Source organism: Trachurus trachurus (assembly GCF_905171665.1).
Source record: "Trachurus trachurus genome assembly, chromosome: 4".
Classification (NCBI taxonomy): Eukaryota; Metazoa; Chordata; class Actinopteri; order Carangiformes; family Carangidae; genus Trachurus; species Trachurus trachurus.
Genome location: NC_139898.1, coordinates 27,880,297 through 27,907,051, shown reverse-complemented (window position 1 = coordinate 27,907,051; position 26,755 = coordinate 27,880,297). Strand labels below are relative to the sequence as shown.

At 41.1% G+C, this 26,755-nt stretch overlaps 2 protein-coding genes across 8 annotated transcripts in view; one reads left to right on the top strand and one right to left on the bottom strand.

Annotated features, from left to right (window-relative positions):
* LOC310985214 (transmembrane protein 69-like) overlaps positions 1–26,755 on the top strand; it is a 397,249-nt gene that overhangs the window by 348,677 nt on the left and 21,817 nt on the right. The gene's annotated exons all lie outside the window — the stretch shown is intronic.
* fxr1 (FMR1 autosomal homolog 1) lies at positions 80–20,212 on the bottom strand. 7 transcript variants are annotated; one of them, XM_083970714.1, is made up of 18 exons: positions 20,135–20,212; positions 17,236–17,288; positions 17,027–17,120; positions 16,702–16,773; positions 15,116–15,264; positions 14,008–14,101; positions 13,802–13,918; positions 12,450–12,620; positions 11,603–11,681; positions 10,195–10,334; positions 9,953–10,039; positions 7,871–8,138; positions 6,747–6,840; positions 5,620–5,732; positions 4,954–5,163; positions 4,675–4,752; positions 3,426–3,508; positions 80–2,046 (listed from the first exon to the last, which is right to left on the bottom strand). In XM_083970714.1, exons 1-18 carry the CDS (start codon positions 20,183–20,185, stop codon positions 1,855–1,857), a joined length of 2,145 nt encoding a protein of 714 aa, XP_083826840.1. In that variant the 5' UTR covers positions 20,186–20,212; the 3' UTR covers positions 80–1,854. The 7 variants fall into 7 exon arrangements, with proteins under 7 accessions (XP_083826840.1, XP_083826839.1, XP_083826841.1 ...); XM_083970713.1 differs by having other exon boundaries at positions 9,953–10,049; positions 10,196–10,334; XM_083970715.1 differs by having other exon boundaries at positions 9,953–10,048; positions 10,225–10,334.

Genomic DNA, 26,755 nt, shown 5'->3' with positions numbered 1-26,755 from the left:
GATTGTAATTTCAAAAATGTATTTACATGTACAACATCAACTCTGAAGTCTTGTCGGTTGTCGTGAGAGGCAGACACAGTTGGATTTAGATCTACACAGAAGATCAAGTTTATTTAAGAACTACCTGCATACAAAACATATTGCACATCAACCAACCAGAACGATCCTTTAAAAAAAAGAAAAAAAGAAAAGAAAAACAACATACTGGATGTCACAGCTCTCAGTAGTCCAAATTGTCATCTGTTTCCACAGTAACCCTTAAAGGTAACGTATTGTTTAGTGTCAAGAAAAAGAAGAGCTTCTCTTGTTTTTTTTTATGTTTTTTTTTTTTAAATACTGTACATTTTTTAAATAAATAAACCAAATAAATCTCCTTCCTTAATGGAACAGTCATGACCAGTTTCCAGCCAGCCAGTCTCTGTGGAAGAACAATGAAAATGACATCGTCATCATCTGGGCTCGGTTTTCCAGAAACGTCTCAACACTGTGTCGGTCTGAGCTTTAACCACTTCGGCAGGATTACTGCGGTGATGGACACGTGAAGTGGGATTTTTAACCTCAGAGATACAGCACATGTCCTCCGAGTCTGTCGCTTTCTGAGAGAGAACAGGATCTGCATCAGTAATTACCTGAAATTTAGCAAATGAGATGTTTCCAGGAAACCCAGCGCTGATGGCTACATCTCTGTCCAGCACTAATACCAGGCCAGTTTCCAGACTCGACTACAATCAACTTTTTCAACAACAACGAAAAAAAAAAGGTTACGTTTCAGTGCAAAGACAACAACTCTTCTATCGTTTGTTTCTTTTCCAGACACTCCATAACATTTCTTCTATGACCGAAGTGGTTGCATATTGAAAAAACAAAGCAGCTAATGTCAAACTCCTCAACAGATATATATAAAGAATAACTGGACTCATTTGCCCCCACAAACATTAAGAACAGACACACCTGATTTTAAAAAGATATGCCTCTGAAATCCTCACAGGGTCTTTCGGTGTCGGCCTGTCGAACCTGCCCGTACGGCGCCGTGAAAGGAGGAGGCGGCTCATCTCGGTTCGACACAGAAATACTAGGTGGGAGGATTTCAGACGGTGTGCAGAGCCAGGCAACAACATGTTGAATCTACTCTCAAGGCACAACAGCTGATCACATGTATGTCAGACATACTTCAGTTTTCCAACAAACCTGTCCGTGTCTGCACCGTGGTATTTGCCCATGCAGAACATTTAAGTTACAAACTACTTCAGATGCACAAAACATCCTGATAAAAGGTTGTGGAAGCATCTGTCTCGAGTCCGCCTCGGTAAAAAGGCAGACTTTATTTATTTTTTTAATTTTTATTCTAAAACCCTGCTATGATATTATTTATACCAATAAAAAAGAACTGCTGCATTCATACCACAGTATGGGTTTGAGTGGAATCCCTGTCTGCGTTTTGTAAATACTGCAATCAGTCCGACCTCTCCCTGAGCTCTCAACGAAGAGTGGACCGAGAAGTTACAGCTAAGTAGAGATGTCTGTAAGTCTGTGTGTGTTTGACTATCTTTGGCAAGCTCATACAGGAAGAACTATTGTTAAAAAAACTGTAATAAAATGGATAGTTGGACAGAACACATGTAAAAGGTGGCAGAGGAGGGAGGGAGGAGGAGGAGGAGGAGGAGGTTAGGTTTTAAACTTCTAAAACTTGCACAGAGAAAACAGGTTTCAAATATTTGCAAAAGTAAAAAAAGAACAGTGCTTGTTGTATTTAAATGTTTCACTTTTAAGGCTGCTCTAGAGACAGTGAGATTTAATTAAGTGCAGCCGAAGAAAGTTCAAATATTTGAAACCATTTCCTTTGCCAGGGTCTGACTAGGAAAGTCCGTTGACGACGGGCTGCTGGTTCGAGTCCTCCTCGTAGGAGACCTTGGCCGGCCTCTCCGTGGAGGACTGGGCATCTCTGGGGGCGCTGCTGCCCTCGCTGTCGGCAGCGTTGTTGCTGGAACCGTTGGTGGTTGCCGGGGCAGGCTGCGGGCTGTGCTCAGCGATGGCGTCCACCTGACCCTGAGGAGGAATGTGAGACAGACAAGTGATGAAGTAATGCACCTCTGATGCAGTCGAACCCAGTCACCGCTAAGACGCCAAGAAAAGAAAAAAACAGAGGCAAAACGTTCGGTTAAGTCCTGTAAATTCTCAAACAGAGGCTCGGGCTTTAATTTACTTCAACTGCTGAACTGACGCAGCTTATATTTGAGACAGGCCACTATCCACAAGTTTCTGAACGTGATCTATGGTCAAAACCGGAAGCCGATTTTGCCGGTTTTGTTACGTTTTCATGGTTTCAGTCGTTGTTATAGTTGTGGTAAACGCATGGATCTACTAACGCTGGCTTTTAACACGGATGTCAGTTTGTGTGATATCCATTGTTAAAAGCTGGTGTGATGATCCATGCGTTTTACAGATTTTCAATGAAAAGAAAAAATAAATAAATCCATGCATTTACCGCGACTAGCGAAACCACGGAAACATAAACATAAAATTCCACCGGAAGAGCAAAACCGGCACACGTTTTTGATGTTCGGAAAAAGGTGGATAGGGGACAGGCTTTTATTTAATCTTTAACAGCAAAGATGGAAAATAAAATACTCTAAAATTGTTCTATTCTATTTTCTGTTTAAAAGAGTGAGAATCAAAGGAAAGAGCCGGATCCAGAGCAGAGCATTTGAAATTTCCAAATTCCATACTTTTTCCAGACCCTAGTTTCCGGACTTCTAGGTAAAAAAAAAATTCAAATAATTTGTGATATTTGAGTAAATAGATGTGCATAATATAAAAAAAATAATGCAATTCAATGCAAATCAATGCCATTATGTAACCAAATAATTTCCAGGAGATCGTAGCTAGGTACAATAGCGTATACAAAATAATTAACCCAAATAACTTCAGATAAGACCAAACCCAGATAAGTATTAAGATACAGTTATTTCCATACAATAATTAGACTCTGGAGCCTAAATACAGTTTGTCGGAGTTCACAACAGGCCGGGTTGGCACGACCGGACGTCGGTTCATAAACATACAAATGACTCAGGTCGGGTCGGACCACGGGCTTCCTTTCTTTTCTTTTTGTGGCCGCGTCCGGGCCGAGAATTAATGCTCATCAGTCCGGCTGCATCGGGCCGTAGCAACTGTACAAACGGGCCATCATGGGCTTTGAGAAGTTTTGTACATTCACAAGAACTTGCACAGAAAACAGAAAAAGATCCGGCTTCTAACTGAAACTGGCTTCTACTTACTCAAACTTGTAGCCAGACCCGGCGTCTATTTGATACCCGGCTTTTATTTGAGAATTTACGGTGATAAAGTTTAACAGGCGATGAGCAGGCAGATATAAACAACTTTTATAAAAGGTTAACTGCATTTATGAACAAAGTAGCGCTCACCACTTCCTTGTTCTTCTTGTGGTCCTTGGTGGTCATCTGTCTGCTCTGAGACTCAGCCCTGGATATGTAGTCGGCCACCGTCACTGTGCAGACGAGACAACAGAGGAGAGAGAACACAAAAATAAAAACGAGACGCTGTGAAACTCAGCAAATCTGTCTCACATGTTCAGAACATCTCGATTTCCACAGCACGTCTCGCACTTCCTGTGCGTTAGTACAACACAAACAATGGTTAGAAATGTTCACACCTGCGCACGCACGCACACACGCACAGTGACAGACCACTGTGAAAAAGCTAGCATGGTTGTTGGTTTTCAGAAAAGCTTCAAAAACTGTGTGACAGAGCGGAGCCTGTGTGAAGAGCTTTTCACCAGTTTAGATCACGTTCACTGTGACACACAAGACGACACGGACGGACAGTGGTGTAAAGAACAGGACAAAAACAAGTGAAGGCCATGTTCATTTATATATGAAATAAATACAATGTGTGGCAGCCATGTATTGATTATTTTAATGATAAATGTTCTAACCCTGACGCTTAAAGCTATAAATAGTTTCTGTTTTTTTTTTATAGTTGCCAGTTGTCAAGTGCAAGTTTTTTTCCTCTAGAATTAATGAATGTTATCACGAAGGAGTATTAGGGCCAGCCAAAAAAAATAAAAATCTGGCACAAGAAAAAAAATAAATAAATAAAATGTGCCAGTGTTTTTTTCCCGATTTTTTGTCGCCAGAATTTTTTTATTTTTGCCAGAACTTCTTTTTTTTTTTTACTTGCCAGATCTGTTTTTCCCGATTTTTATTTTTATTTTATTTTTTGCAATAATCCCCCCCCCCCCCCCACACACTCCTAATACACTTGTTTAATTTTTTATTCTCTTTTTTTTTTTTTTACTTTTCAGACAGAAGATGGTTTTTAGTTTTACATTCAATTAGTGTCTGTTGTACCAAACCGTTACACCCCTAGAAGTATGTCATGAAACAGAGAAGATGGATACTTCCACTCTGGGTAACGAGCAGTGTGTGTGTGTGTGTGTGTGTGTGTGTGTGTGTGTGTGTGTGTGTGCAGTAACACAGCAAACTTTGTTAGAAAACGCTGTTTTGCAGAATGACAGTCTCCATCATGTCACTAGTCCACCAGCCATGAACCAGATCACCCAGTTGATTGTTGTTTAGTACGTTGGAGGCACACAAACACAAAAACACACAAACACCAGGCCTCTTGGTGTAAAAGCCATCCAGCCACGGTTACCTGGCTGCCTCTCCTCGGGCTGGCGGATGCGGCGACGTCGACTACGGTTACGACGCTGAGGTTTAGCTTCTGGGTCATCTGGGGGTGTTGGGTCCACAGTGAGTGTCTTTAAACTACTCTGACTTCTATCTCACTCAATATGGGACTTGATGCGCTGCTTTCTGTGTGTGTGTGTGTGTGTGTGTGTGTGTGTGTGTGTGTGTGTGTGTGTGTGTGTGTGTGTGTGTGTGTGTGTGTGTGTGTGTGTGTGTGTGTGTGTAAAACATGTAAAGTCCATACCTATTCCGTTTTCACTCATCGAGGCGTTGTCCGACTCGCTCATGCCGTCCATCAGCGTGGCGTCCTCGTCGGTTCTGCGTCGTCGGGACCTCCTGCGGCGGTTTGCCGGTATGTTGGACTCGCTGGCGTCGGTGTCGGCCGTCTGGTCTGTCTCCGTGTTCGTCTCCAGGACTGCGTAGGCATGGTTGTCCTCGTGGTCCAGAGGCCCCGCTGCAGATTCAGAAACAGTTACAAATGTCTTAATTCCCTTATATTTAAAGGGATAGTTCAACATTTTTGGCAAATTGGCCCATTGCCATAATCCCTATAGTCATAGCAGTAGGTTTGTTACCTTTAATTGTCGGTGCAAGCTGTTTTTAGAACGGCGGAGCAGAGCCGTGAGCAGCTCAGAGCTACGCTACGGAGGCTCATGGGATTTCTTGGTTTCCCTCATCAAACTCATCAAATACACAATCCAACAACTCCAAAACGCTCTGATGGACAAGTTGTGACCTGCACATTCACCACGCTATGAGATAACAGCTTGCACCGACAATTAAAGGTAACGAACCTAACTCTTAAAATTATAGAGATTATGGCAATGGGCCAATTTGCCAAAATGTTGAACTATCCCTTTAATCAGTCTTTATCCTTCACACTGTTGCGTCCTCTAGTCATGGATCTTACCAGAGCTGTTGCTGTATCCTCTTCCTCCTCTTCCTCTGGGCCCTCCACGGCCTCTACCCGGGCCTGGCCTCCTCCGACCGTCTCTGTGTGGCCTCGAGCCTCTCTCCCTCTCCCTGAACGTCAAAAAAGCCAAAATTGCCCACTTGTAAAGTAAATGGAATACACAAAAAATAAATAAAAATCCTCCTTTTTTACTATTGTGGCTTCTCTTATTTCTCATCTTCTCATTTTTATGTCTCTCACTATGTTTTGTATTTGTTATCAATAAAGTAAAGTAAATCTTTATTGTCCCAAAGCGGGCAAATGGTGTTACATCATGGTGCTTGACATTTAAAGACACAACAGACACTAAGGTAAGAGAGAGGAAGAGAGGAAGAGACAAAGAGACGAAACAGCACCACTGAACAATGATGACAGGTAAAACAACAAAGCCACAATAAAATCAATATAAAAGACTTAGATAAAGACTCTTTTGGCAACAGTTTTGCCGTCAGATAAGAACGAACAATGAATCAAATTTTAAAATACATGAACGTAGTGAAGAAATAAATACATAAATACACTGCCAGTCCAAAAAAAAGGTCACCACTTGGATTTAACTGGTAAGAGCCTCCCATTGGATAATTACTGCATGGATGATTATGTTTCAGCTGGCAACAACTTATTTAACCCTAACTGATGCAGCCTCATTTCTTAAACAACCATGTTGTGGTCATGGAGAAGATGTTAATCTGTTTCAGAAGGGTCAAATTATTGGCATCAAGCTAATAAAACATCTAAGGAGACTGATGAGACTACTAAAATTGGGTTAAGAACTGTCCAACGCATTATTAAAAACAGGAAGGATGATAGAGAACCATCATCTTCAAGGAAGAAATGTGGTCCTATGTGACCACAGAGTCCAGACCTGAACCCCAATGAGAATATCTGAAAAATGAATGCAACTCTGGACGGAAATAAATGTTGTGACATTGCAGAAGCTTATTGAAACGATGCCACAGCGAATGTGGACGGGCAGCAGTGTACATAAGTGCATAAGTGTATGAGTGTGTGTGTGCGTGTGATCTCCTGTCGAGACTGGGAAACAAAACTAAAAATTTGACACAATAAAATAAAACAGAAATCACCTGTCCTGGTCCTCTCCTGCCAGGGACCAGTCACTGAGCTCGTCCTTGCGCTCTGAATCGGTCTCGGAGGCGTTCGACTGCTCGGAGTTGGTGCCTGTAAATCAAGTAGACAGACGGAGAGTCATTTAAAGCCTCTGGAAACCCAAATCCACAAAAGCCTCCTAACTTTGTATTTTAGGGTCTCATGTACATATTATTAAACATGTAAAAATAATTAGAAAAAAGTTTCCATCCAAATTCAAAATATTTGTCTTTTAAGTTTTTGTACAGTGGGTTTGAATTGGGCGGAGTTATCTCTGGGATTTATTACGCAATAAACGGTCGTCACTGCCGTGTTGCTATGACATTGTTTGAAGTGGGCGGAGCCAGAGAGATGTCAATCAAAACGAGGGAGCTGTCAATCATAGCGTTATCTGCCACGCCCACATTGTCCTGACCAGTGGCCTCAATAGTGCCTCAATAGCAAAATGAGCTGTTTTTAAACCAGGTTTTCTAATAGTTATGAATAGTTATTGTCACTCAGACTTTTGTGGATGCTTAATGAGGCACTTGACTTTGATATAATATAAGCATTTTTACTATTTAAAGCAGCACTAAAGAACTTTCATTTTTGGTTGAGTTTGGCGGAGCCAGAGGACCAAAGCGGTAGTGTTTTGCCTGAAAGAAGACTCCATCTCCCATGAGCGTCAGTGCATTGCCCTGTAAAAATTCTGATCTCCCGGTGCATGGAAATTAACAGAACTCGTCCAAACTAAGTTTCTGTTACCAGCGGATCATTTCACAGTAAAAACACATGCACAATCCGACGGAAAGGTGCTGTATTGCCTGCTCCCTCCTCGTCGTGACTCGCGAAAGTGAAAGTGAAACTTAAGTGAGAGCCAGGTTCCTACCATGCTCCTCAAAGTTGCTTAGTGCCAGTGAAGGCGATTCAGACCCCCTCAGGCCATGACAGAGGTGTCATTCAACTTGTTGTAAGTCGATGTATCATCACAAAAGTTATGAAAATATTATATGAAGGTTGAAAAGTTCCTTAGTGTTGGTTTAAAGTCATGTTTCCAAAGGCTTTAACAAAGTATCTGACGGTGTGTAAGTTGATAATATTTGACTTTAAAAGGGGTTTCTACCATATCCAGTGCTGTAGCTGTGGCCGCTGTGGCCTCTGCGCCCGCGCCCACGACTGTTGTAGGAGCGAGTGCCATGCACGGAGGATGACGAGGCGTTTGCGCTGCCGTCGGTGTTGTACCCTCCTCCTCTCTCACCGCGCTCTCCTCTCTCGCCACGCTCTCCTCTCTCGCCGCGGTCTCCTCGCTCCCTGTCAGAGCGGTGCCCCTGGGTGATCTGACGGAGCTGTTCATCGATCTGCATCCGCTCCAGACGAAGCTGCTCAACCTCCTACGGCGGAAAAAATAAACAGGAAATGATTAAGAATTTAGAAAGTTAGACAAAAGGAAAAGAAAAGGATGATTGTAGCATTTGCTGTGAGGGTTTTATTTTTCTAAGCGCTCATCATCACTGGATACATGTGCATACTCATCATACACACATCTAGGCTGGCTCCCTGTGTACAAATCACAGTCTGCCTCAGCTCTTCCTGTAACTGCTGGGTCTCCGCAAGAAGCTCCGCTACGTCCTACACACACACAGTGCAAAACATGCAAAGCACCAAACACACAGCACAGGACATGCAGACAACACAGGACACACACTCAGACACACACACAGTGCAAAACACAGACACACACACACAGCACAGAGCAGCAAAATGATCATCTATACAGATTAGCACAAGCTTGATTAGTCAGATGGCATTCACAATGGAGAATTAAACAAATAAAGCTGAAACAATGATCAGGTATTGATGTTAGGTACATGGCCAGGCTGAGTTGTGGTTGTTTTTCTTCCCTGTGACTGTGACTGATTGAGCCGTTACCCTCAAAATGGAATAAACTCTAAATGATTTGTTGTTCTTTTGAGGCGGTGAAATGTCGCTTCGATTCACTTAGAACAAAAACCTACGTTGTGACCAATCAGTCACTGTCACACAGCGAGGCTGGCAGTTTAATGTAGTGAATAAATGATAGCGCTGCCCATAAAATACATGGTTGTGTGTTTTATGTGTTAATACAACCTTTAGTAAATGCTTAGTGTGAGTTATTTGAATGTGTTTATTATTCAGATTAAATAGGGTAAAGTATAAAACCATTAAATAATAATATTTACTATGAGAGCTCATATTGAATGCGTGCACATAAACATTAAAGCAGCGTTAGTATTCAGACTTTAGCTGAGATTTTGAAGCTGAGAGCCAAGCCAATGTCAGTAAGGCTGATTATTCAGTCCCTCCAGAAAAACGAGATTATGCAATCGCATAATTCAACACATAATCGGTGCCTAAAAGCGCATAAATCGCTGATTTTCACACAAAATGCGCGAAACATGCGGGGCTTGCATGATTTCAGAAGCCCCGCATTTCCGTTGCAAAAAAGTCACATATATCTTCGCGTAAAGTTGAAAAATGTTGCGTTTACTTCACATCAGTCATTTTCCTCCTGTTGCCTTGGAAACGTTATGAAATGACGTCATCAGAAAGTGATTCAGGAGTTGATGCAACTTTACAGTTGGAAGATTGCAGTTTTTTGTTACCAGTTGGTTAAATCATACTGGTTTCAAAAGCCTTACAGTTGTAAGTATATTAGTATGTACATTTACATACATACAGCAAAAGATTGCACTTTGTGCACTGGAAGCACTTATTTTAACAGAAGATGTCTGTTTTGTATAGCTACTTGTGTAAAACCGGAAGCACACATTTTATTTTATTATTTAATTTATCCATTTTTACAGAAGTTGTAGCGTATTCTTTTCGTATTCATCAAACTGCAGTTTTTGCAAATTCCTGCAATTTCATTGCATAAAGTTGCATAAATATTCCGCATATTCCATCGCCTTTTTTAAGAAAACGTGCCACATAATCAAGGATTTTTGCCTGCAACAATCACAAAAAGACTCCGCATTTTTCTGGAAGGCCTGATAATTATTACAACACATGCAACATTTCATGCTGCCAAACTACTCAAATGCTGTTTTCATGAAGCTGTGACCTTGATTAAAGAAGCAAAGATTTGGCAAAAGCATTCACAAAATGCACACACACACTTCCACACCATTCAGCACACACACACACACACAGACTCAGGTGTCCTTACGTTGAGGTATGAGATGTGGTACTCCAGCAAGACCTGAACGTTTCCAATGCTCTCCTTCGTCCCAACAAAGGTGAAGGGGACCATTCCCTGTGTCGACAAAACACGAAGAGCACAACACACATGTTAGTATGCGCCTGACTGAAGCCAGAGGAGAAAACCTGAGGCACCAAACCGGTGACGGCGACTCGACACACGAGCAGCTTCACCGGCTGCAGAGAGACGGGCTGCAGTAGCAGGCTTACCTCCTGTCGCGGCTCCTTTTTGTCGCTTACTTCCTGTCGCGGCTGCTTGTTGTCGTTGTCTCCTTCTATCCGGACCCTCACCACGCCGGACTTGTCCACAATCTCCTGGATGACCTTCCCGTTCTTGCCGATCACTTTGCCTGCGGACACACAACAGGAAAAAAAGTTGATAAAGGCCTGCTACTGTACCTCGTGACAGCTGATACAGAGGCATCAAAACAAGAACAGGTTTTTAAAAAGCAGCTTCTTAACACCCACGTTAGTCACTGACACATCCCACACTCTCTGCAATGTCAAGTGTAATATCAGTACAGATCGCATGGCAGGTTATCACATCTGTCTTATCTACTGTTACCACTGCACCTGCTCTGTTTGTCATTTTGTTTTGCAGTGTCTATAATTATTTATTATGTATGGAGAAGATTAGAATAGAATAGAATATCTTTATTGTCATTGTCACATTATGTACAATGAAATTTAAAATGCCAAACCAGACGGTGCAACCATAAAGATAAATACATTTAAAAAAGAGACTGTAAATGAGCATTTAAAACAATAGCTAGAATAAATAATGTTAATAATGAAATAAAAAAACAAAAAAACACACAACCATACATTTAATTCGCCAAATTGCACAATCCCATAATGCACTGTGATTAGGTTTTGGTTGTATTCAGTGTGGTTATTGCTGCAGGGTAGAAACTGTTTGTCCTTGTCCTGTTCAAACAGGTGAGAAGTGTCCTTTATACGGTTCTGTGCTTTTTTTTATATCAATATGAGAGTTGTTTCATAAGCTGCAGCACATATAATTTCATTGCATAGATTTTCTACACAACAGCAATAAAGACTATCTATTCTATATATTATAATTTTTGATGTGTGTTTCTACTTTCTATATTTTGTGATTATTCATACGGTACGTACACTCCTTTTTGATACATTAATGAGTTGGTACAGTGTATCTCATTATTGTAATGGGTCCTAATTATTATACTTTTTTATGATCTACATTATGTATATTGTCTCCTATCATGAGAGTTGACACTTGTCAGATGATGGAATCTGTATTATACTCTTTATCTTTTTCATGATATTTATGGTATTTGTATGTACTTGCCTTTTATAGGTGAGCTTGTAAATTGGTACTTGTATCTCATTGATTGATTGATTTGAGTGTCGGACTGCCAGGATCAGGATGTCATTCACCTCGTCTATTTAAGCAGACACCTGATGACAATCAAGAGCGAATCTGACCCTTCTGTTTTTACTTTTGATAATAAATCTTGTCTATCCTACTGTATGTTCTAGTTTGCACTGGAAGGCTGGCTGTCCTGTGACTGCTGCTAGTAAACAGATGTTTGGGGGATTTCCAATCAATCTCAGGCAGGAAATGTGAGTGTCTACATACCAACCAGGTTCCTTGGCACCTGGACAGAATCCTCCAGAAACTCCAGGAAGTTTCTGGCCTTCTTCACGGCCTCCGCTGTCTAAAAGGCAACACAATACACACATCATGCATAATCATCAGAGAGTAACTTACACTTAAAGGGATAGTTCACCCAAAATTGAAATTTCACTCCTTATCTACTCACCCTCATGTCGACTAAGGGCTGGGAGAAGTTTCAGAGTTATTCGTGGCTTCTCTGAGTTACAGGGGGTCTCAGCACACAGTAGCAGTGCATGTCCATATAACGGTTGCAAATGGATACCAACTGTCTTCGTAACAAAAAGACACACCAAAAAACATCCAAATACCTCCATGCTGCTCGTATGTAATGTCCGTTTTGTATTGAAGCCCCGAAATGCGAAATTGTCCCAAAAAAAATTTAATAAGTCTATATTTCAAGCTTGTTTTGTAGCGGAAGCTCCTCTTCCCGGTTCATCCAAATTTGACGAAAACACTACAAAACAAGCTTGAAAAATATACTTATTTAATTTTTTTCGGGACAATTTCGCATTTCGGGGCTTCAATACAAGACGGACATTACATACCAGCAGCATGGAGGTATTTGGATGTTTTTTGGTGTGTCTTTTTGTTACGAAGACAGTTGGTATCCATTTGCAACCGTTATATGGACATGCACTGCTACGCCGAGACCCCCTGTAACTCAGAGAAGCCACGGAGGACTCTGAAACTTCTCCCAGCCCTTAGTCGATATGAGGGTGAGTAGATAATGACTGAAATTTAAATTTTGGGTGAACTATCCCTTTAAAATCAGCTCAACATTTATCCATCAACTCCTCCTCCTCCCTACCTCCCCATAAATCCTGAAGGTGCCGGTCTCCTCATCCAGCTCGATGGCAGTGACGCCTGGAACTTTACGAGCTTGCTGGATGTTGTTGCCGTGGCTGCCGATGGCCAGGCCCATCAGGTCCGGTCTCACCACAAACTCCTCCTGGAAGGACGACACCAGCTGCCGGGAGCTCTGGAAAAACAGAGACAATTTGGTTTATAGTTAATTTAATCCTTTGAAGTTTCACCATCATCAAATCTCATTTTATAGCCCTGACGTACAGAACAAAAATGTATCTTTAAATGGTTTCTACCAATAAAAAATGTTGTTGTTTTCAAATGCTCATTAAAAGTAGCTGCTTCTTGAATTTATATTTAAAGCAGATATCAGTGGAATGTTTTTGTTAATATAAGTCCTAAATAGTCCTATTTTCCGTCAGCAATCACTTACATGAAGTATTTCAGCCTAAACACGAGTCTCTCCGTCACTCTGCTCTGCTGTAACCCGAGGAGAAAATTTTCCTTGTGGGATACAAGTGTTATCCAATGAGGAGAGAGAACGGCATGAAGGGCTGTGTGTGCAGCCAAGGGATGCGCGTGAATGTGGTGACGTAGCACGAGGACCAATTGATGCCTGACAAGGGCGGGGGCTGCTAACTCATGGTGCGTTCAAAGAAACTCGTACTTTGTGTTTTTCCTTCCTGTGAAGTCATACCAGTTCGATCTGGTACGAGTTCACGGGTCGGAAGTTACGAGTGGCCGTTATAGGGAACTTTCACAGACAACAGGATGGTAAAAACACGAGCTACGGGTTACCTGGAACGCTACCAAGTCGTAGTTGTGACTTGAAGCTGTAACTTACGGTTTCAAAAGCCTGCCTTGAACGCAGCATTAGCCGAAACGGCCGTGAAGCTGATATCTGCTTTAAAGGAACATTAGTGTTTTGCTGTAAAACTGTAAAAAATACTCCACAACAAAGACAAATCTACCATCCAGTTACTTCATCTTTACTACAAACTCTTCTGCCGTCACTTTCTCCTCTTTCCTCTGACGACCTCAACTCCAAAAATGGAGGCAATGAATGAAAATGCACAAAAACCTAGTTGTAATGACAAAAACATGATCGTTATAAGGCATTTATTATACTGTATGTTTCTCCATCGCATGTGAATGCAAAAGTTGCTAAACTTTCTGTGTCTTCACTGTTGTGTAATTTAATGTTATATACGATCATATATTGATTTCCTATCATGTTACCTAGGTGTCAAACTGACTTTACCAGCTGCCTCCTCTAAACGTCACTATCTGCCTATGTGACCTCCATCTGCAGATCATCACCGTAACTAAACCACACGTTTTCATCAGCCAACCGACCTCCAGGTGTTTCGTAGCTTCCTGGTTGCGCGACATCAGCAGCAGCTTGGTCCTGAGGCTGCGCAGGTGCATGTCACTCAGCAAAGACACGCGCTTCACCGTCGACTCGTTGGTGGACTAAACACACACACAAAATAAAAGAAGGGATTACCAACAAATGCTGAGCAGCTCCTTTACTGGTGGTTGACTACAGGATTAACACCTACCACGATCAGTAGCTGGCTGGTCTCGGGGCAGTATGAGATGCGACAGGCTCCCACGGCTTTCTTAAACTCCTTGTGGGCGTTCTCAGCCTGGCACCTGTGAAACAAGATCAATTTAACGTCTTTAACAGTTCAATCTTAAACTTAACACATTGTTTCCTCTCATATCTGACATAGAATTGCAGGGAACCAACCTACAATAAACTAGTGATGTGTCATTAAAGGGATAGTTTAACATTTTGGCAAATTGGCCCATTGCCGTAATCCCTATAGTTTTAGGAGTAGGTCCATTACCTTTAATTGTCAGTGCAAGCTATTTTTAGAACGGCGGAGCAGAGCGGCGAGCTGCTCAGAGCTACACTACGGAGGCTCATGGGATTTCTTGGTTTCCCTCATCAAACTCATCAAATACACAATCCAACAACTCCAAAACACTCTGGTGGACAAGTTGTGACCTGCACATTCACCACGCTATGAGATAATAACAGAACGTTACGAGACGAAGTTGTTTTAGAGGTAAATGCAGAGACTGCTTGCCGAAAAACTGCCCTCGACAGGATCGCGCATCAGCGGTTTTGCATGAATTTACCTTGAAAACAACTCTGTCTCGTAACGTTACATTATTATGTCATAGTGTGGTGAATGTGCAGGTCACAACTTGTCCACCAGAGCGTTTTGGAGTTGTTGGATTGTGTCTTTGATGAGTTTGATAAGGGAAACCAAGAAATCCCCGTAGTGTAGCTCTGAGCAGCTCGCCGTTCTAAAAACAGCTTGCACCGACAATTAAGGGTAACAAACCTACTGCTAAAACTATAGGGATTATAGGCCAATTTGCCAAAATGTTGAACTATCCCTTTAACTGCGAAGACTGTAGAAGCAGCATGCACATCCCAAAAAATATATAAGACATGGGTGCCAGACAAAATATCAGAACATAAGGTCTGCACACCAGAAGTATTACCTGAGGTGATAATAAATATAAGCTTTGGAGCTTACATTTGCTTCAGCTACTTCTGATGTGCAGACTTTACTGTATGTTTTGATATTAACTGCAAAGAGCTTGAGGTTGTGACTTTAAGGTGTGTTGCTGGAGTAAACATGCTGCACGTACGCTTCCTGTAGATCCTGAGGGACAGGGACAGAGCACTTGACAAAGGAATTCTTAGTGATGGCCTTGTTGGGGTTTACTGGACGCAGGCGCTCGAAGGTCACTATCTCGTTGTAGGTGGCGTCGCAGGCTGCGTACTCGATCACGTAGAACTGAAAATACAGAGAGGGTTCAGTGTGTAGCATAAAAACGGACAGAAAACGGTCAGAATTTTTTTTTCAGACATGTAAAAAGAAAAAAAAAAAACAGACGTGTGAGAATAAAGCAAAGCAAAAGGCTAAATGGTTTCAATAAATAAACATGTTGGAAAGTACACTGAATAACATAGACATGTCCAAAAAGGAGTAGGCTGAAGTGAATACGTCTTTATGCCTTAAGGCCCTTTCACACCGCGGACGTAACGAATAAACGACACGAAATTGCGAAATATTCGCGGCCAAATATTTCGCATCAAAACCATACACACCGGCGGCGACGCGAATATGCGACGATGCGACAATTAAATTCCAAAGTTTCGCTTTGCGACGGGTGGTTCTTCACCTCCACGTCATTTCTAATCTGTTAATTATCCCTCATGTATTCGCTGCTACGTTATGCCACTGTTGTCTTGTTACCAACTTCACTCAACACAGCAGCTCACTGTCTGATCACTGATCAATATCTGATCACTGTCCTGACAGTATGGACACACTCTATTGCTATTTCTCCTCTTTCCACTTACCCCCCCTCTTCCTCTCCTCCTCTCCTCCTCCTCTCTCCTCTCTTCTCCTCCTCCGAGACACAGGTTATTTATTGTTTACATTAGCGGCCAAGCACGTGTCCATGCGCCCGCATGTCCGTGTGTGTGTGTGTGTGTGTGTGTGTGTGTGTGTGTGTGTGTGTGTGTGTGTGTGTGTGTGTGTGTGTGTGTGTGTGTGTGTGCCCAGAGAGACGGCAGGTGGAGGGGCTGACTGGCAGAGATGAGAGCAAAGACGGTGAAACAACAACTTCTTTTTCCTGTGAGAGACTGTGGCGGCCCGAGACTGTGCGGCCACCGTACCGTCTGTTATGGGAAACAGCTGTGTGTGTTCTGACGTGGTGGGTGTGACGTGGCCTACCTCCTTTTCACGCTACATGATTGGTTGATGCGTTTATTCGCCGGGCGAAAGCTCAGAAAAATCGACCTCGCTCCGAAAAAAAATTGTGCCGCATTTTCGCCGCGAAACATTCGCGGTCGGTGTGAAAGGACCCGTGATGAAAACCGGGGTTCGAAAAAAAATATTGATGCGCGAATTATTCGCACGAAAAATACGTCTCCGGTGTGAAAGGGCCTTTACTTCCAAATTAAATCTTACATTTGTGTCGTTCCATATATATGTTCAAATATGAGAACGTATTATATAAAAGTATACACATCCACATACATACCTCACACATATACTAATGATACAAACATACAGTTACTGAAAATGAATGCACTTTTACATGGGCAAAGCATATTTTCAATTGTTGCTATTTCAGATACAACAACATCGGCAAACAGACTGATTTTCATGTAAATATGGAGTGTGTTTTGTTGACATGTGTCTTTTGTAAAGAATAATACTCACATCTCCCTTCATCATGCGAACTTTAGCCAGCCACCAACCACAAGGCTCCTGATCATTGGCTCTGGAGAGGATCTACCAGGAGGGCACGCCGGCGTTAACACACAAGGAAGGAAAAGACGAAAGATTTTACCCATTACATTTTTACACCTGTATTGATACCTTCCTTTGTACATGTGTGAATATTTTTTTAATATATTCTTGGGGTTGTATAGGTACAGTCGTGTGCTTGGTTTTGCATTTCACTGCACTATATACAGTATCTATCTATCTAAAACAAAAAAGACAACATGATTGTCCTCCTCCTCCTCCTCTTTCTTCTCCTCACCTCCACCTCCTCGCCCTCTCCGATCTCCTTCTTGGCGTCGGCGGGCGGTGGCAACCTGACATCACTGAAGGGCACCTGGCGTTCTGGCTGCCAACTACAAAAACACAAATAAAAAAGGAGTCATTTCATTTGCAACCTTGTTAAAACATGTTTGTGTTTTTGAACGTGACATGTTTTATGACTGCAGAACTGGTGGAAGAGAAACGTACTTGTTCTCAAAGGCAATGGTGAGAGAGTCATCGTGGATATCTTTGACAAAGCCCTGCGGGACAGACGGAGGCACAGACACAGTGGTTAGCACTTATAATGAGCTACTTATTCAAGTTACACCGACTACACAGGACAGACAGGATACATAACGAGCTGACTTTTGTTCTTGAAGGAAAATATTATCTTCGTGGAGGACTTGCATACAAAACAACAACAATAATTTGCACACATACAGTGTGTGAGGTACAGAGCGGTGAGAGCTTCGAGTCCTCAGACTTAAATCTCAAAAATGTTGCACAACTGTTCCCCAGTATACCGAGCTATATTCATCTCAACATATGTTCTTGGCAATCTTGCTGTCGTCAGTTTCCTTATACGCACAATATCATATTCACTTTCACGTTACGTAGTTGACACAGAGACTTGTACACAAGACTGGGATGATTTTGTATCGTGTTGTTGATGATCAATTCATTTGATATTTGCCTGAAAAATAACTTTAAACATTCAACAGTTTGACATCTTTGTGTTTTGTAAATCTGACTTTTCAAAATGTGAGTACAGCAAAACTGTAATGAGTCTATAAAGTCCCTAATTATGAGAAAACCGGAAAATCCAAGACGCCGCCCTGATGATACACTGATGATACAATGTGTTTTAATTATCAAGAATATGAAAATATCTGAAAACATGTTCACTGGAGGAACAGAGCAGCAGCTAATGCAAGCATCGAGAGCACGTTTCAGTGCTGCAATGTAAAGTGCAGGCGACATATTGTCTCTTACTATACATTAATATTTGATAGTGGTCTGGGCCGATGTTTTACTTGTGGTAGACAACTAATTCTGTTGATTGAGTAACACAGATCATCATTTATCAATGGTTAGAGCAGCAAAAGTTAAGTCCCTATAAGAGACTTTAGAGGTAATGAAGTGCAAGCTACATGTAACATGTAGAAAGTGACTGAGCTGGTATTTCCAAAGTGATAGATAGATAGATAGATAGATAGATAGATAGATAGATAGATAGATAGATAGATAGATAGATAGATAGATAGATAGATAGATAGATAGATAGACAGGCTGAAAAGTGCGGAATAAAAACATAGGTTAAAATAATTAGTTAAAATAAAAACATTGCACAGGAGACAAGAAACCAGGACAGGCAGTCCAGTAATTCATCTTAACTAAAATCCACACACACACTTCTCATCAAACCACGGGTGAAAATAAAAACACAACAACCACTAAAAGTCAGTATTAACGTCATGCAAAAGTTTGGGCGCCCCTGGTCAAACTTTCTGTTAATGTGAAAAGTTAATCAAGTGGAAGATGAAACGATCTCCAAAAGGCATAAAGTTAAACATGAAACACTCCTTTTGCAATATTTTAATCAATATCTGTGTATTGTTTTAGTTTTCTACAACTTTACAGTGAAACGGGAAACAAAGCATAAGAATAGGAAACCCAGGAGACTTGAGCTCTCAGATAACTTTGACCAAGGTATCAGACAAGATATTTAGTATTTACACACTGTGATAGTTTCCAAAGGGGGGTTGGGTACACTGTGCAAACTATACTTCATGTCATTTTTGAATGTAAAAGATGAAAATAAAACATATACTATTTATTGCTAAAATGTAAAGGGAATGTGTCATCTGTAACTTTATGCCTTTTGGAGATCATTTCAACTTCCACTCCCTGAACTGTTCACATGAACAGACATATTATACCAGGGCAGGGTGCCCAAACTTTTGCCTGATGCCACCGTGTAACTCCGGCGTTTCAGCTCTGGGCAAGTGGCGGCCAGAGTTGTGGACAAAGTGACTCATGAGGGCTGAACTGACACAGAAAGAGGCAGGGAGGAGAGCAGCAGCAGAGGGGTGAGAAGCAGAGAGGAGGGAGAGGGAAGGGAAGGGAGGAAAGAAAAGGGGGGTGAAGCAAAGTGAATAGAAAGATGAAGAGGGGAAAAAAGAGACGGGGGGACTATTACCGTAGTTTAGGCAGCAAGTCTAGAAATAGCCCCTAAAGTGTGCGGTATCAGTGACCCTACCCTGACATGCCAGCTGGTCAGAGATTGACAAGGAACAGCTGGCTCACACACACATACACATACACATAGCTCAGGCATGATGAAGTATCAAATAATAGACAGCGACAGGCAGACGAACACGGTGCAGTTCAACAAGAAATCACTTATTATGTCCTATTTCTGTTCATTTATTTCATTCTTTTATCTATTTATTTGATTGGTCCTGTTATTTCATGTATCCGTGTTCCTTTACTCGATGTGTGTGTGTGTTATAAAAGCCCAATAAAAAAAACAACAAGGAATCACTGTCACAACTGACCACAGAGCCTCATAAACATAACATACTTTAACCAGACAGCTACACGGGTCAACGTCCAGAGTTATATAACACCGTAAAATGACAGCTACACCCCGCTCCTATCTATATCCACATAATGATGCACTTTGTTTTTATTTTCAGTTTCACTGTTTTCACTTTTAGCACCACATCTTTTTCTGACGTCACCTAGCAACTTAGCAACTGCTAACTTTTAGCTCGGACCGAGGTAAAAGCGAGACCAATAACAGCTTATATCGGTTATATATTCGGTTATCTCAGATCAGATCGTGTGTTTTCCACCCTGGGTGTACATTTAAAAGGCAGAAAGAAAAGAAAGAAAGTGGCACAAGGAGGCGAAGACTGGTCAGCGGTGCTAACTTAGCTTAGCTTAGCATGCTAACTCTGAGCTAACGGTGCTAATGCAGGCTGAAAGACAGACGGTTCACGGGTTTCGGAGCAAGTCTGAACATGTGGCCGGAGTCAGTGAGACTTCACCTAACCTACTTGATCTTACGGCAGCGTATCGAGTGTGATAAGCCGGTATTTACCTTGTAATAAGCCCCGTTGGAGCCACGGACCTCCACCGCCAGTTCTTCCATATTGGGACACGCAAAGGATGCTGGGACGACAGGTGCTCCTTAAAGCATCAGAGAGGCAGAGAGGAGTCTATAGGCAGGTGACAGGTGAGAGCTTAGGGGATCCCGTTACAATAGAAACGGGCTTAACTCTTATAAACAAAAAGTCAAAATGTTTCTTTTCTTTTTTTTGCTTTGTCAGTTAAAATAAGCATTAATCAATCTACTGGAGAGTTTGTTGGAAAAAGTGACTGTGTAGGTTTAGTGGAGTGAGGACACAGAAAGGGCTTGGAATTAAACATCTATTTTTATTATTTAAGTTCAACACATACTGCATACAGTTTGTGTAGAACCATACATTTTTCCTGTACTGTAGCTTCAGCTACATAAAGATAAATAAACATAAACCAGTCCCAGTCTGGTCAGATGCGTACATGAACTGATGAAGCCTCTTGGATGAGAGGTGAAACGTCTTCCTAGACAAATAACCAAGTCCAGTTGCCTTCGATTTAAAATTTCTTTGAGACATAAACATAAAATAGCAGGCAACACTACATGCAAACACACCACCAGAATGACATCCATATCCCAGGCCATGTCAGAGCCAAAACTGGCTGGAATTAAACATTTATAAGGTTATATTATATCATGTTACAGTTAGCATTAAATAGTTAGACATTGCCTATAAGTTTTCTGACTTTTTAACATTTCATCCTCTCAGTGTTTAGATCTGATAGAATCTAAATAACCTTTATTAGTAGAATACTTTTTTTTTTTTTTTTTAATCAAGTTACAGCATGCTACAGCAAGGCCCACAAGTACCATGAAAATGTAGGCTACATAGGAAACGGACATTGCTTCAGGCTCTGTGAAGAGTTCAGGTCGCTCTGCTCTGTTTTACAGGTGTGTGTGTGTGTGTGTGTGTGTGTGTGTGTGTGTGTGTGTGTGTGTGTGTGTGTGTGTGTGTGTGTGTGTGTGTGTGTGTGTGTGTGTGTGTGTGTGTGTGTGGATCCAGTCCAATGAATCCATTCTCTGTCACCGTGTGGTCGCTGTAAAATGCAGGTGAGCGCAAAGTCAAACAGAGTGATGACATTTGTCCTACGGTGAAGCGTTTCTGTCCTGATGAGAGTTCAGTCTTCCAGAATAATAACAGCAGGAACAGTATGGGTCCCTGAATGGACTGATGGGCATGAAAACAGTGGGAGAAGCATGTTGCATGGACATCCTGGTCACCTGATGCACCTGAACAGAAATCAAACTAAAACACAGAATAACAGTAATAATGATAGTATGAAACTTGTCTCAATAACCAACATCAAACACAATATCAAAACTCAAAGTTATGTTAAGTACCAACAACAAATGTAAAGTAAAAATACTTGACTATTATTTACAACTAAACAGCCTTGCAGAGAAAACGTTACTTATCAAAAGTAAAGAGAGAATAGAGTATCTGTGGGTGTTATAGTGCACTATTATGTCACATTAATGTTTTTTTATTATACAAGAATTCATGTTTATATAGTTGGGTGACCAATGATGGATTCTAATGTTTAGTTCCCTTATCCTTATCAATCTATAAACTGTTAATGGTAAGAGAACCTCATCAGGATTAGCTCAAATTGATGTCCTCAAATGTCTAAACCTCTAAATTACTATTCGAATTTGGTTAGTATTCTGACATTACACACACTATTAAGCTAATAAACAGTTGAGCTCACATTTTATTAAGCTACCAATGGGTGTTTTTTCTTTTCTTTTCTTTGTTTTGTAGTGAAAAAAAAAACTTAATTTGTAAAATTAGGTTTCTGTCAAATGAACTAAATCAAGTATAAAGTACGATATACTTCAGATGCTAGTAGCACACAGACCTGTATTAACTGTCCTGGATGCACTAATGCAATACAATGAAGAATCACCATGCTCACCTTTGTTAGCACAGCTGATGCACTGAAAGCAGTCAAATCTGCAGCTGGATGGATCTGACAGTAGTAAACTGGTCGCCGCTGCTCTGCAGGTCACGTTTTCTGTACTTTTAATCTTTTGTGACTTGGAAGAGCAACATATCACCACAAACATATCAACTGATGCCGTCTTTAATGTGCAGATTAGAGTTCTGTAACATGCTGCATGCATGCTAATGTTACTGTAGGGCCTATTTCTGTCTCAATTTACATTTTAAAACATATTGTAAAGTTGCACATCAGACTCTATTATTTTTTACCTGTTCAGAGGCGGAAAAATAACGTGATGCAGTGTGAAGGCTGTAAATGACAACAATAAGATTTGACATCCATCCTCGTACCTTTTAATATCAAATGTACTCTTATGTCTATAGTATAGTGTGCACTGCAGGAGATGGATGACTGAGGCCTTCATGCACCCTGTGATCCAGAGCTTTGTTACTGCTGAGCTTCAGGAGACAAACACATGCGCTGTGCAGTGTAGTAGTAAGTCAGTCAGTCAGACACGGAGCGGCTTTTAGAAACAGCCACTGTGACACCTAGTGGTCAACAGTTACTCTCCAGGGGGCTGCTCTATCTATCTGCTTCACTGAAGACATTTACTCCCATCTGGCACCACCATAAGACATCACTACAGCAAAGATTCATGTTGAAATAAACTGGGTATTCATTTTATCTTTATTTCTAAGGTTTAAATCAAATTCAGATCATTTTCATCAGCATCTTTCTTTGGTTACAAGAAATGTCTGAAGCAACATTCAATTTAGTCATTAATGGGTTAAAAAAAGAGTAGGGTTATGTCAGGTCAGAGTCAAATGCAAAAACTCATCACATCAATGGACTGTCAGTTTAAAAAAAAGTTTCCCTTTGTCCTTCAGAGTCGAAGTAGATTAGGATTGATCGATCCTCTCCTAGAGAAAAGCTCACGACAAATGAACACAAACATTTACATACAGTATGACTCCAGATTCATTTGACAGGTCTTTGGATTTCAAGATTGTTGCATGGCATTTACTAAATCTATAATGTTATTAATAGTATATTAATTGTGATAAGATGTCGACAGTTAACATTTACATTTCTACTGTAGTTATGATAAACTAAAACAACTTATTTCCCATCAATAACTCAAACCCTCTTAAACTGAATACACCTGTATCGCATTGTAATGTTGTTTAAGAGATCAACAGGTAAAGCATGTGTATTTCATCGTATTATTTTTATTAAAGGTACACTTGCTGTTGAGATATAATACGTGTTGTCTACATCAGATATCATTGTTTGCCACTGTCTCCATTATCACAGAGTTTTCTCAGACTTTATTCCACGATGACTTTTCACAGAGCTTCATGGTGTTGTGTCACACATTTAAGAAAATAAAACATAAACTGAGATCAAATAAACTGAGAGTGACATTTGCTGTCTCTGAATGTAATTAAATTAAATTACAATTAAGCAACAGAAGAAAAAGAAAGAGTACTCTGGTTATTATTTAATACCAAGAATACACTCTTACCAGAAGCATCGTGTAAAATAAAGACATTATTATGACAAGAATAAATAAATCAGTGACAATACAGGAGCAGCATGTGAGACGTTTCAGGCGTTCAGATTTACTGCAGTGGCTCCAGATGATAAATGTAATGAAAAAAATGAAACAATGCAAACAGCTGCACAATTAAATAAAGATAAATTATTGCACACAATAAAAAATACAAGACTTTCTGCGTGTTGAAGGACGTTTACAGGCGTTGTTGTTTGATGTTTTCTGACACTGTGATGAAGCAGAGATGCAGACGGCGCCGTGTGGTCTGTTGGCTGTGTGTGTGTGTGTGTGTGTAAGTGTGTGTGTGTGTAAGTGTGTGTGAAGCTCAGTGGTGAAAATATTCTGCTTGGTCTGAAGACATTACCACAGACCCTCACAGTCTGCCTGATAGTCCGTCCTCACGTTCTGATTTAAACCAGTTTACCAATTCCATTATGCTAAGCCCGAACACTGGTTGGGAAAATGATGAACGATTATGTGAAACACATAATCTCCCTGCTGCACCATCATTGCAATATGACAGCCAAATTTCATTCATCCTATCCAATTTCTTCCTTATTTAAGGAAAGAAAATTACTGGTCCCAGTAATCAGATATGTAGCGAGGCTGTGTGCAAGAGTTAAGCCCACTCCCATTAGGCTTTCTGCCTTTGCTCCTGCTGTACTCACACACACACACACACACATATACACACACAGGAAGACAGATACACATGTTCCACACGCCTGACCCTCCTCAGTTCTCACATCCCCTTTCACCCGTTTCAAGGACTATTATTTGGCCTTGATATATTCTCTACAACATCATGCGTTAGCGATGCCAGTTTGAAACACAGTGTCCCTTAAGTGGTTTAGAGAGCTGCAGACAGGCAGTAGTTCTCTCACACACACACACACATACATACACACACACTTCAAACTCTCCCCTCCTCATCTCTCTCTCTCTCGCTCTCTCTCTTTCCTGCGCAAATGTTCTTTCTCCAAACAACAACATCATTTTTTTTCTTTCTTTCAAAATTAGGCTGCATTTGATAAGAATGCAATTTTTGTCTCTCTGTCCGTGATTATCCCTCTAACAAAAATCAAACGTAATGATGAGACATTAGTTGGCACCGATATTCATTCATTCATTCATTCATTCGCCTTCTTTTCTCTCTGTGTATCTATCTACCAGCGAGTTGCTGCTGCTGCTGCTGCTGCTGCTTCTATATTAAACACCATGTAATTTATTGCTAATACACTCTTAGGAGGCTGCGGTGTCACAAACAGAGAGAGAGAGGTGTATTGAGCCTATGACTGTTTGTTCTCCTCTCCACACATGCCTCCTTTCTCTCTCCAATCGGGAATGCATTATAGGTGTAATTGAAAATTAGTAGTACATCTTTTTTTTTTTTTGTCGGGGGGTAATTTATGAGGCCTCATTGTTCCTGTGTGACACCTCCAGGGCCTGTTTCTAACAAGGAGCCTGGAGAGCAGCGAGAGGCTTTCTGCTTGCCCAGGCCCTGCAGCAGCACTCTTTTCCTGCTTTGTCACTAATTGTGGCCTCCCCTCTCCACTGAATTGTGATTTGGGTAAAAGAGCTTGTTGGCTCGATGCAATGAAGCTGCCAGTGACGCTCTCGCCATTATCAAAGATACTCTTGATCTTTTCAAAAGCAGGAAATAGATTTTTTTTTTTTTTTCCCCAAGCCCCTGTTCAATCACACGGAGGGGTTTGGGGGAGGAGGTGGAGGAGGGTGGTGGTGGTGGTGGTGAGAGGGGGGGGAGTAATTTGCAATGCGTCCATTAGTTCTTCATTAAAGCAAGATTAAATTGCACCTCAAATCACATCTGCCTTTTCTAGAGTAAAGGGTGACAGTTTTAGGGCCAAAACTAATTACTAGTGCCAATGAATGAGAGAGGAAAACAGGGCTGTTTTTACATGAGATAGTGTGGCCTGTCATTATATTCAGACTAATTCCACTCTGCCTGCTCTCTTAATGAGACCAGAACGTCCTCACATCTCTCGCTCCCTCTCTCCTTTCTCTCTCTCTTTCTCTGTATCTGCATGCGCTCCAAATGTATAATTTTGATAGCACTTGGAGTTTGCATTAATGAATTTTTCTGCGAAACCTGCTACAAGTGCCAAATCTGTGATGTTCTGCATTATCATTTAGAGAGAAAGAAAAAAGGGGCGAGAGGGAGAGACGGACAGACAGAGAGAGAGAGACAGAGAGACAGCGAGGGGCGAAGAGAGAGAAAGAGAGAGAGAGACAGTTTGGAGAATAAAAAGAGAGACAGGCTGCAAATGGACCAACTTTATATCAGCTCCAGTTCTGCATGTTGAATTAGAGCTGTAAATACGAGTTAGATATGAACGCACTGTTTCTTGTCTTGTATAGGCTAATAAACAGATACAGATCATAAAAATCATCATTTTGCTTTGTCCTTTGTGTGATTTTAGGATTTTTTTTTTGACTGTGGTGTAAAACTGTTGGAGGAAAATCTCAGGCCTCTTCTATGGAAACGTCATTATTACTTATTTGTTTAATAATGACAAGATCATTTTAAGATTCAGAGATGAAGACACAAGTGTTGTGATGCCCTGATAAACTTAATATCCTCTTACATAAAGTTATTTCTCTTTGCTTTCTGTAAGTTTGATGTGTGTTTCTGCATTTTGCACATGTACAGAGTCTCTCTTTTGAAAACCGAGCAGAGAAAATGATAAAATATTAATGATTGATTATTAGGCTGTAAACAGACAATTAATTCATACGTAATCAGATAATGTTTAGGTGTGGGTTTCAAAATGTACCTTTGTAATTGTTGTTTGTGTTATGATTCACTGATTGAACAGAAAAGAGTCTGCATATTAATCAGACAGTGAAAATAGTATAATACAGTGTTGTTTATAGAAAAGGCGACATGCAGGCGTCCTACAATAGCGACGACATCTTCTTTACCATAAGTCATGAAAGCCTCCAACAGCTGCATTCATGTCAGTTTCTTTCTTCTTTTTCTTCTGTTCGTTAGTGTGGTGACATTAACAACAGGTAACGCTCACAACACAGTCAATCATATCAATTACATCCGGATTGCCTGTC